General features: G+C 37.0%; 1 protein-coding gene across 1 annotated transcript in view; it reads right to left on the bottom strand.

Moving 5' to 3' along the window:
• Positions 1-249: 249 nt before the first annotated feature.
• The window catches only part of RBM46 (RNA binding motif protein 46), a 14,718-nt gene continuing 1,987 nt past the window's right edge, over positions 250-12,980 (bottom strand). Inside the window, exons 2-5 of the mRNA XM_010166795.2 lie at positions 9,633-10,100; positions 7,511-8,293; positions 1,830-1,889; positions 250-275 (exon numbers count right to left, since the gene is read on the bottom strand). Coding sequence (XP_010165097.1) covers positions 250-275; positions 1,830-1,889; positions 7,511-8,293; positions 9,633-10,100 — 1,337 coding nt within the window. The remainder of the gene's footprint in view (positions 276-1,829; positions 1,890-7,510; positions 8,294-9,632; positions 10,101-12,980) is intronic.

The following is a 12,980-nucleotide window of genomic DNA, read 5'->3' on the forward strand; positions in this document are numbered from 1 at the left end:
AATGGATAAAAATCTTTTAAACAAATTGTATTTTCAAAACAAATTTAATCAAACTAACCAAAACAATTTAACATTCATTTCCCCTAATCTTTAAAGTGAAATGTTTAATACAAGCATGTGCTTCGAAGACTTATTCATCAGTAAACATGTAATGTGAATTTCCAGTAATTCTGTATCAATGTGGTGGTTTTTCTTTCATGGCAAGATCCAAAGCAACAAATTCCAAACTTTTCTTTTCTTCAGGGCAATTTAAGCCAAATAGGGTGTACAGCTGGCTGCAAAAAAAGAGGGGGAAGGGGAAGAGAGAGAGACTTTTGATTTCAGCAAGCATACTGTATTATCTATTCCAAGATGGACTGAACTTTTTAAGAACTTAAGATAATGATCTAACGAAAACATTCACAGTCTTACACCAATGCTGCATTTATCCCTTTCCTCTGCACCCTGAGGACTAACTCAAATCATTAAGAAATTATTTAGTCAACAGTTCAAGCAACAACAGAAAGGACCTAGTAAAAAAGGGAAATGAAAAATGAGAACTTATCTCAGGGCTTTTTTCCTAAGAGCCTTATACTTAAAAAAAAAAAAAAAAACCAACAACAAACAAAACACAACACTTGGTACTGAAAATAAGTATTTTCTCAGCTTAGAAATGTATTTTTATCCAAAATTTACAATAGCAACCCTTCACTGAACACAAAATATTAATGAAGACAACTTTAACGTGCATATTACAACACTGTTCTGAGCTGTATTAATTTTTTACCTATATCATACACAGCATAGCAGCAGTCTTTGATATTGCACATTTAACACTTCAGATTGGGGTGTTCTATTAACTAAGCACTAAGTTCTGCCTGACATATGCTGCATAAACAAAACTCACTTCATCGTGGTCATCAATGGACTAGAAAAGGGCACTAAATTCAGTCCTGTTTTGAAGTGACTGACACTGCTGAAGTCAGTCAAGTTATTCCACTCATGTCCAACATGGCTGTATCTTTCTTACTTATTTTTCTCCAAGTTCTCCTACATAGGCCCAGATTTATAAATCTGTGTTCCCTGTCCATAAGCAGCAGTAACAGAAAAATAACTGAACATTCAGGACAAACCCTGGGTGACTCAGATTAGAAGCTTCCAGCAGCAAAGTTAACACTGAGCATGGATTTAATGCTATTTTCAAACTGCCTTACAAAACCAATCTCACAAGACTCAGAGAAGATGGTAATCCCCACCTTAAAAAAACCCAAAAGGCCTCAGAAGTGACAGATATCCACACTTAAATTTATCCACAATGGCATGTTTGAAAGAAAAGGAACAATTACCCTTGTAGCCTAAAATCCAGAAAGTTAAAAATAACACTTTTTCCAAATCAGAGTAGGAGAAATTAGTCTCCTCCTTTTACATGAAAGTGATTACCCAAAGAAATAGTCCCAGTCACCAGTGTAGTAACTACTCCATTTCTGAACATAAACTTGCACCCAAGCTGGAAATGCAAAGAATCCAGAAATGACTGAAAAATGACTCTGAGTCATTTCAGGAGCAAAAAACATAACCCTCTCTTGTGCTACACAATCCATGTGAACATCAGAGTGGGTGATCTGTCAGCAGGTCTGCAGCAGTAGAGCTATGGTCTCCTTTGGAAAAAAAGAAAAAAAAAACCCCTACAACTGGGCAGAGTATTTCTGCAAGCCTTCTCAGAGGTGGGTATGTGGGGAAATAACCTTGAGACCAACATCTATAACCAACAGCCCAAAGAGTGCAGCTAAGACAATGTATGCGAGGCAGCAAAAACCTGCACCAAACACGATCCCAGCAGGATCACCCACCTCTACTATTCCATCGTGCTGCATTCAAGGACAGCAAAATTATATATGCTTGCTCAGGGGCTCTGATAAAAACCATTACGTATAAGTCATCTGGTAAATATTTAAGACTTCTAAATTCATATTCTTAAGGAATATCTTATACTACATCCTGAGCATTTCTAAAAATCACTAAAAAAGCCCCCAAACAATCCACCAATCACCACTTATCATCTGTACATTTACTCATAGCAGCCAGCAATTTCTGTACTTTTTTTAAACACCTTACATTTTGTACCAGGCTGTTGCTTGTTCCAACAGCAATACAGTTAATTTTGATAAAGCAAACCAAGGCAGGACTTAAGTAAAGAAAATACCTGCAACAAAACAGTAAAATAAAAACATTTCACTTGAACTTCAAGTTTCATGTCCAAAATCTAGGACAGCAGCCTACTGATACATTTGTTCCCAGACCCAGATGCTGAGTACAGACTCTTGAAGCTAGTTTGTACAAGCTTTATCCCTGCCCTGTAAATTGCTACTGCATGCAGTATTTCAGAAGCTTAAACAAGTGAATTCACAGTAGTAAGATACAACACTTGCTCCACCTGTTTCAGTACCATTTACTATATACATTCTACGTGGTGAACTGGAATAAAACTGTTATTTACAGGGTATAGCTATTAAAATGCTTTTCCTTGATTCGGAGATTCATCAGGATATTTTTCTTTTAAATACTTTCTGATAAATACTTTTAAATACTCTCGGTGACATGCCACACAGAACAGCACGTGTGAGTGAACAAAGAATACTTTATTGTGGAACACGTGTCCCAAACCTGGCAGACCCCTGAAACTGAAGAAACTTCTACCAGAACTTCTTCCCTGTCGCCCTTAAGTCCAACTCAGTAGGGGGAGATCTCCCCAGGACTCTGCCTTTGCTACACAGGGCGTTATCTTAAGGACTAGAAAAAGGTTCTGACATCTTCTGGTATTTCTTTAAACCAGTGGAATTCCAGCAGCACTAAGTAAAAACACACCAAAAAAAAATGAAAACAAAAACCAAACACAACAATGATGAGCTGGATGAGTCAGCTTGATTCCCTAAGCTATAAAGTTGTGTTACAGATGCAAAGGACATGAATGATAAATAACACCTACTATTTTGGGATTGACTCTGCCGTAACACTGCTTCTGGACCAGAGGTGGAATATCGAGACTGTGTCAATTAGCACAACTATAGAGTCTCCAAACTGGAACTGCCTCACATCTAGTGAGCCTCCAGGACAGGCAAGAGTAGCAAGTCTTACATCGTTTTCTAACTGTACACCACATTTAACAGTCAAATACCATTTTGCAAACAACACTAAGGTCTTGTGTAACTTCTAAAGACACAGACTTACTTGTGTTGAAATCAGATTCAAATTAATGGAAAAATATATTAATTTCTTCCACGAGGCATTTAGATTTTTTCCTATCCTGTTGCCTCCCTTCCCCACCTTCCAAATATTCAGGTTCTCTAACTTGGCGACATGTAGCTCTGCTCCCTGCCTCACAGACAGGTATCCAGATGTGTAATTTCCATATATTTAAACAAGCTTGAGTTTTTTCACTGCCTTGATCTGGTCACAGTTTATCTAGTAACATTAAAATATAGTTTATTCACCTTTCAGTGAAATCATAGCTTTCTGTATTTTCTCCAAGCATTCGTTTCAAAATATTCAGGTGACACCAAGTGGTTAATTGTTGTACTGCTCCCTGTTCAGGACGACTGCATGCAGTAACAACTAAGTATTCTGTTATGTGAAAGTAAATACAGAAATATGTATCACCAAAACAAAGCCAGAGTGCTTTGAGATTATTAATCATTAATGGGCCAATTTAAAAATTCTATCAAAACAGCCCTGTCTCATTCACTTAACTTAGTCTGCTTATATGCTTTAAAAAAGAAAAAATAACTGTATACATCATCAAAAATTAAGTGGGAAAAAATACTAAGTTCCTGTAAGAGAAGTTACTTACCAGAAGGAATTATTCCCTGTATCATCTTTGGACACTTACGCTTACATAGTAAGTTGCTTCCAATAAGAAAAACACTCAAGACTTTTCTCAAAATCACTACTACTTATTTAAAAAAACAAACAAACAACAAAAAAAAAGAAACCCCACAACACACGTATCCATGCAGCATCATTCCACATGCCAAACTATACAACAGACACTTCAGAGAGAAGGAAGTATCCTCTAGCACATCTAGCAACTCTTTCGCTTCAGATGTCTCTTTCAGTACAGTGAATGTATTAAGTTGGAACAAAACAACTTCTGTAGATCAGATATGGAAAAGAAATCCTATTTCTAGACTCCTTAGGGCTATGCTTCAGTATCATGACAATGCCAACATCAAAAAGAGGGTTTTTATCAACGTGAAAGAGGTGTATCTTTCAAAAGTCAGCCATGTATGTTTGCTTTGCTAAGGACTCTGCACACTCTGTGCAAGGCCAAATCTTCAGAGACAAGGAGGCACAGAGGCCATCAAAAGAAAAAACATTTTATAGCTCCAAGATAACACGACAGCACTACTAGCACTAGGCCACTAGGTGTACAGCTTTTAAAAAACAAACCTGCGATTTGGGAATTCCGCTAAGTAAGAACACACATTAATTGTGATCACTTGGCACACTGGAATGCTAAAAAGCTCTAGCATACTGGTAATTTAAATTCACCCTAAAATGTTTTTTCTATAGCACTTGTAACTATAATTGATGAGAGAAAAATCTCAACACATACTTTTTTTTTTTTTTTTTTTAACTTGTTTGCAAGTTTACAGCTGTGAATAATCATTCCTACTCTATTTTTTGTTTTAATTGTTCTGGTGATTTCTTCCCAAGGAAGTACAGGAGAGAAAATACTCTCTTTAGACAATGCAATCTGTAAGCCACAAAATAGACAGGTATGCCTGGTCAAGCTAGAACCTGAAGCTGTCTTCACTCTTCTTTAAAGAAAGAGAGCTTCACATCACTATTTCAAGCTGAGCATCCTCTTTATCTTTCATGTTCAGGATTACATGGGCTATAAAGCTATGTCCCTGTTTCGGAGCTAGAAAAAAAATGGAAACAGTCACTCAACCAGTAAAATGCTGCCCACTGTGTGTACAAAACCAGGTACAGACACTTAGCAGTTTTATTATTAAAAATAAATAATTCTCATCACTTTGAATTTCTGAAAGTATCGCCTTCTGGAGGTGACCTATTAATGCAAACCAAATATAGCAGTGGAGACAGCATAAGGCTTTGCATTTTGGAGAGACTTTTCCCTCTAAGACCTTTTGGGCATGCAAAATCAAAACCAAGGAGAAGCAAGATTCTAAGAAGAAAACACTTGTTTACATTGCAGTCATGTATTGCAAAAAAAGGCATCATAGTCAAGCCTGAAATAAGTCTGCTACAAACTCATCCAAATGAAAAATCTCACCACAGCTTAAGTATCAAGAGACTTCCAGAACAAGTGCTAAGTAGCAGTATGAGGAAGAGATGGGTGGCAACACTATTTTAACAGCTTGCTGTCAGCAGTGGCTTTCCCAATCCACCAAAACTAGAACAGGTGAGAGGGGGAAAAAAAAAAAAGAAAGAAAGAAAAAAGGGGAAAACAAACAAACAAACAAACAAACAAAAAAGAGGGGACTAGAGAGGAACAGAAAAGCTCCTTAAATCATTTCTCAGGAACAGAAGCAGTCATCACTAACACAGGACTTCACTTAACCTTTCTGTTACTATTTCTGCTTCCATTTCTCTGAAAATTTACTTTCACTGGCCAAAATTATGAAGTAAAAGCATTTTAATAAACACTTATTTACCTGCTCTCATTTCTCCCCCTTACAGTCCTAAAGCAGAATCAAGCTTGAAATCCTACGGATGAAGTCCTGGGCCCTGCATGGACACACAGCTAATCAGAAAATTATTATTTACTGTATTGCACGACCTCATCATGCTTCTATCCACAGCTCCACTACACAGGATCTCCAAGTCTGATGCCTCAGACACTGCCTGGACCACACACAGCAGGCACTATCCACAGAGAATGCCATTCCTTTCAAACCTGGAAGTCCATGGCTCAAGGCAGCTGATATTCTAAACTAGAATGTGAAAAACCACAGCAGTCTCTTAATAAGTGGAAATAATAGTAACTGAAGCACAACCTGTTTGAACTTCCTAGATATTGTAAGAAACTTGGAAAGAACTTGCCTACCACCACTCCAAAAACCAAAACACTCCCTCCCAAACAACTCTAGTACTGCCACAACTCTGAAAAAAAAAACAAACAAAAAACCACAACAAAACAAATTAAACAACAAAAAAACCTCGCAACCCAAAAAGCCCCACCTTTCTACACATAATCAGACAAGAAACTAGTTTGTATTATCTGAACAAGACGATCATCTCCAACATAATTCTTCGCAGAAATAATTCTATACAGAAAGAAAAAAAAAAAAAAAGCGAAAGCCCAAACTTCTGACTCGAGGAGTCATTAGAAACATTTTTTGTAATGACAGAAAAATATTTATGTTGTTCTTCAAAAGACTAGTAAAAATTCATTTCATGATACAGCATCTACTGATCTGGTCATGCTGGAAGAAACCATGCAACAAATGCACAAGAATGTTACGCAGCAGTTACAGAAATTACGTGACGGTTCATAACACTTGCAAAATTATGAAGACCGGTCCTATCTCATTTTCAATATATCAGGATGTAAAGGCCAGGGAGAGAAAAAGAGTTAACGAAGCAGAAGAGAAGCTGTTCAAAAGAACAAGTGGCATAAATTATAAAAAGATTTGCCTGGAAGCCTGAGGAGTTTTCAAACCATTATGGTATGGCTCTGTAGCAGCTTTCAAATCTGAGCACCAATGAGCCAAAATTCTGATGTCCTTGAGGATGAAGTTTGATCAGATGATGACTACAATTACTAATGAAATAATCTGGCACTGGAAATCAGTTCTGTGTTCTGAATGTTCTGAAAAACACTGGGGAGGAACTAGATGGCTGAAGTGTTACGTTGCATATTATTGACTTTATAGAGCACCAGGGATAACACTGTCAGAACTGCAGTGATCTGTCTTCTTAGTTATGAAAAGAACAGATTTTACCATTGCTTTTTATAATATAAAAACTTTGCTTTTCTAGTAGTTGCATTCTGCTTTTAAGAAATGGTATATCTGTAAATGAAGATGCTAGACTTAGAAAGTAACTAAGAATAACTGTATTCCTATGTTCTCCCATTTTCTGGCTTTCAAAACCTATTTATTTATCTGAATATGGATCTACCACTTCTGTTTTCCCTCTTGGTAATAAATCAAGAACACAGAGAGCCTTTCAAATCAATTTTCAGCACCATAATCACCACACAGATGACCTTATAACTAAATCACTTGACAAGTCATCTAGGTCTTTCTTATAAATCATTACAGTAGATAAATGCAAGCAAAAATGACCCTGAAATTGCATTGTATAGATGTCTGCACAGTGTTTCTTCAGTGCTCTCACCTGATGGTCCAGCTTAGTTGACTATACAAGGAAGAGTTCTAGTCTTAGTATATACTTTATATAAAAAGATAATACACACAAGCCAAGGTACATACACAAAGAACAATTTTAAAGTAACTTTTCCAGCTTCAGTTCTTAACAAATAATTGGAAGCGTTTATGCTTACCTAGATGTAGAAGCGTGAACTGTGCTGCTAATTCCTTTGCACCTTCTACTGTTGTAGAGAGCTTGTCTGGCATGAAGTAACTCTGGGAACCATCTGCAATACTAGGAAGAAGCACCTTGTACACCAAGAGTATTTTGCCATCCTGACCTGTGGTTGAATACAAGTGGTACTCTGGTGGAGCCCAGTTGTTTTTATTGCAAAAATAATCCAGATACATCACTGCCGAACTGAAGTGAATGGATTTTAAAGAATACATGCTAATTGGAGTAAGCTTCATTCCTGGAAAAAAGGGGTACGTACATCTTTCAACTTCAGGGGGGCCTGGGCTGTGCTGACCATTAAGACGAACTGCAAGACTTGCTGGTTTCCCTAAGGACTTTTGATGACCATCATCTTTGTTAGGAAACCCTAAGAGATTTTCAGAACTGGGACTCATCTGACCATTAAAATGTTGCTTCCAAGTACCTTCTTTATTAACTGGCTTTGCCAGCGTTACCTCAATACTAGCTCCATCAATGCATTTCCCATTCATCACAGACATAGCAGCAACTGCATCTTCACGGTGGAAAAAATGAACAAAAGCATAGTCTCTCAGCTTCTTCACACGTTCAACTACTCCTGGCTTGAACTTGTTGAATTCAGCTTTAATTGTGTCCTCTGTAGTAGATATCATTAAATTTCTTACATATAATACTTTAACTCTCTGCATTGTTTCTTCGTCAACTTCTTTCTCAGGGTCTGCCCAATCTACTTTAATGGTATGACCCCAGAGCTGGAATGTTCCTATAGCAAAGAAGCATTACATCAATAAGAAATATGCAAAGAAAAGCAAAACCATTCTTATCAACTACCTCTACAAAAAGCAACATGATACATGCCACATGAAACTGGTTTTTGTTGCCTACATCTACTTAAGCACGACATGTAAAACATTGCTACTTGAAATTATTAAAGGAAATAAGACTGCAAAAATTCACTGTGTTTTATCTGTATCCGTTGGGCTCATTAAGCACCATAAGCTGTCAAAACACAGGCTTTGTAATTTGTGACATGCATATACACATGTATATAAAGCAATCATAAGCAACGTACTATTTTACTAATAACACAACCTTTTCAATAATATTACCACTTCAAAAAGTAAGGTCAACACCTGGAAAAGTCACCTAGATGTATAGGGACTTGCACAAGCCTTAGTCTATGTTGCAGCAGACACCAAAACCATAAATTAAGAAAACCCCAACTTGTTACTCACTTCAAGCCAGTATTTTGCACCTCACACTAGTTTATTTTACATTCAGTGATCTGGTTGTATTTCTCCCATTACTTTGCAAGGCCTGTGTAAGTCTTAGGTAACGCTCCTTCCTAACACTCTGTCAGCAGTTAACATGAGACTTGCCTACGTCTTAGCCTTAATAAATATAGGGAGTTTTGTAATTCATTTCAGCAAAGTCAATGCTGTATTACCTGTTTTAATGACTTTACTTCTCCAACTATATTGTTTTATTTCCTCCCTATTTAATTTCTCTTCTTTTCTCTTCTAGAATTTCCCTTTTAACTGTACCTTTACTTATTCCCTCCTATTTCAGTATATTTAATCCCTTCTACTTTCCCTCCCTCAAAACATAAAATAAGGTGCAAAGAAAAAGACGTCCCCTAGTTTCTTAAACTCTTAAAATTATTTTCTAGTAAAATATTAAAGACCTACTTTCAAACATTTTTAAAATATGAAACATCAATAACATCACTCATGATGCTCAAATAGAGTAAGGGACACATTCCAACCATTCTGGTTTTTAAGCTCAGCTTTAAGAGGATTCATGTGCAAGGACTAGTTCATGCAAATGCAAACTCCATGTGTGCCCAAGCAAATACATATTCTGATGTAAAGTACAGCAACTTGTGTTGGTAAAACAGATGTCTGCTCTTTCATTCTCAGAAATGCTGAAATCTCTGCTTCTTAAAAAAAAGATTTAAAAAATTCCTTATCTGAAAGGCGCTACTGCAGTTTTGTAACACTCAAAATACCCTAAAGAAAGGGAAATAGGGATGATCCTCCAACGCCCACAAAACGGAGACAGATACTCCCCAAAAAACTCAATTGAATTAGAAACAGGTTTACCTGGGATTAGCCGCCTTCTAGCCATTGCAGCTGCTCTGTGAGATTCATATTCTACAAAAGCAAAGCCACGATTTTTAGTTTTGTCAGTGGCATTTGGATAAACAATTACATCCACTACTCCTTCTGTAACTTTTTTCATTTCATTCAGGATTTCTTCTTTCTTCTTTTCTTTTGGAATTGCTCCAAGAAATAGTCTGCAGTTGTCCAAGCTCACACAGACACCAATAAATTTTCCTGGACGAATTTCATAATTATTTAGAATCTTGATGGCTAGCTGGGCTTCCTCTTTAGTAGTGTATGTCACAAAAGCATAACCTCGATTCTCACCGCTGAATTCCATCATCAGTCTGAACTCATAGATCTTCCCAGCTCTCTCAAAAACAGGAACTAATTCATCTTCATACATATCATGAGGAATCTTGCCCACAAAAACTTCACATCCACGAGGTGGTGCAGGACCTTTCCAACCTTGAAATAAATTGACCAACAACAACCTTAGTACAAATGCCAGATTGGCATGCTTCCCCCTCCCATCATTTGTATGTGGGAGTTATTTATTTTTAACCTCAATTTAAAACTAGCATATTTTAATCCATTATTTAATTCTTATTTTTGTCATGTTTAAATAAAAAAATGCCATAAGCCCACAACTTGTATTTAATTCCATCTTCTGTTTTTTTCCTCTGGAATCTGTACGCAATCAGAGGATGGGGCCAGACTCTTCTCAGTGGTGTTCAATGACAGGACAAGGGGCAATGGTCACATACTGGAAAACAGGAGGTTCAATCTAAACATAAGGAAAAACTTCTTTACTGTGAGGGTGATGGAGCACTGGAATAGGCTGACCAGAGAGGTTGTGGAGTCTCCATCTCTGGACACATTCAAAACCCACCTGGACATCTACTCTAGGTGATCCTGCTCTAGCAGGGAGGTTGGACTACATGATCTTCAGAGGTCCCTTCCGGCCCCTGTGATTCTGTGATAACCCACTGAATCACTGATAGGTTTGCTATAAGAGTCTACATTGCAATCATTTTTATGCCCCTTAAAATTATATGTCAGTTATTAACACAACTGATAGGTGATAACTGAGAAAGAACTTAAGTTGTGGTATATTCTGCTCTAACACTTTAAATGGTTGTAAATGTTTCTCTACACTTCTTGCCCATATTTTAAGAGATTTTGGTCAGGGTCCCAAGTGCAAGTTTGGTTTTGGTTTTGTTTTTTTTTTATTCCTTGACATCATCCAAAGGTCCAAACATTTTGCTTCCACCTTCTCCATTCATCCACTAAAACAGGACACCCTAAGGAAGGTAGGATATGGAGCCATTCATCTTTCAATAGCCAAAAAGACTGAACACTTTTCCTCTAAAAACAGGCCACAGTTTTCATGGGCTGCAACTGGATGGTAGGAAAAAAGAAATTAAAAAAAAAAATCCACAGAACAAGTAAGTCCCTAGTTCACATCTGAAGGTTACAAGAAGATCCGTACCTCTGTCCTTAAGCCAAGGACATTAATACACTCTTTTAGATCTCTGCCATATATCTGAAAGGTATATTCAACAGATAATGCAAAAATGCACAAATACATTTAAAAATATGGACTTACGATGTGCAATTATGGCACTTCAAGCTACCAAGGCATCAGAACTGACATGCATTTGGAGCCACAAGGCCATGGCTCACGTAGGAAAAGAGTTGGCTCCAATCCACACAGCATTTAACACCTTTATCATTTTCAGTTTTATAAACATTTATGACCACTTCAGCTGAGGTCTGACAGTACATGGCAAGTAAGTTTGCAGGCTAGTACTACCATCACTCACATTGTGCCAATCAGCTGCCCACATAAAAAAGCAGAAACCAACACTACAGCATTTAGGACCTCAAAAGACAAAAGCAACTGTACACCTTCATCAGGTAAAAAGGGAGGAGGTTATGCTTGATTGTGTAGGGAAGTAATGAAATTAAATAACAAAGTTAATTTACTAACTACAGAAACTTCTACCATCATCCTCAGCCTAGTAAGCGATAAAACAGTGATTCTCAGCAAGTAAAAGCCATCTACTATTCAAAAAGTCCCCCTTCAAATTTTAAAGCTGCATACTAACTTAGCATTACAGCACATTACTGCCAGCAGAAGTAAGGAAACCTGGTCTGTGCCACATTTGCCGCTGAGCGACATGTACTCAACAGAGCAACATGGAAACACTAAACCAAAAGCACCGTTCCTGAAGTAGTTACCAACTGACCAGAGAGCTTCCTTCACTGGGTACTCAATCCATCACTGGACAACAGATTATGAGATTCCTTTTTTGCAGCAGTTCAAGTAATCAAACTTCAATCAAGTTTGCTGCTCCTTTGGCAGCAACACACAAGCATATAGAAACAACATCTTAAACAAGCAAAATTTACACCGAAATTCTTAAATTTATAACAGTTACTGTAATTTCTTACAAGCCATCTGAAACATTCAAGTCTCATCTGGCCTAGAAAACCATTTATAGTAACTCAGGGTAATTTCCAGCCTAAGGAAGTATGAAAATACAGGAGGATTTAAAGAAAAGGTATATAATTAATGTCAATAAGTAGATTTATGGAAGATATACCTTGTCAAACATGTCTAGTTTTAGAAAAGATTAACAAATTTCATTAATAAAAGTAACTCTGACAAACAAATACACTTAATACTGCCTAATGTTCTAATTAAAAAATCATAATTACAATGTAAAAAATGTATTAAATAATTTAAGAGCAGGCTGAGCTACCAGGAAGTAGTCAGTGATGCCCTGCAGTTCTTTTTTCAGTACCATTTTCAAAATGATTTCACGGGGCTTCCTTTGGCTATTTTATACAGGCTAATAAAAGCATGTACATAATTTTAGACAGAAAACACTTCCAAAGAGAAATAATTTGAATGCAACTCTAAACTACATATAGCAATGAGCAATACACTTCATGCATACGAGCATGACTTACAAAGATCCAGGATCACCGGCCTTAAGTGAGAGTGAAGTGAAACAGCAGCACAAAGAATTTTCCTTCTTTCTGCTTGTGTAAATGCTTGATCTGACTCAAAAAGAAAAACTGCTGTACTCCATGTGACCCAACCAGGACTAATGGCAAAATTCTTGTACATTACTGATGTCAACAACACTGGAAAAACTATTCAAAATAAAAGAAACGCTTCATAAAGATTTAAACCATTTGATTTGTTTCAACAGAATAACAAGATATGTGAAGATAAAGGTGACTGGCACAGCGTTATTACAGAGAATTACGGGTACTAGGTATTTTATACAGAAAATGGAAAAAAGAACCTACTTCAGACTAGAAATAAAGCCCAAA

The sequence above is a fragment of the Antrostomus carolinensis genome, unplaced genomic scaffold (assembly GCF_000700745.2).
Source record: "Antrostomus carolinensis isolate BGI_N321 unplaced genomic scaffold, ASM70074v2 scaffold18334, whole genome shotgun sequence".
Classification (NCBI taxonomy): Eukaryota; Metazoa; Chordata; class Aves; order Caprimulgiformes; family Caprimulgidae; genus Antrostomus; species Antrostomus carolinensis.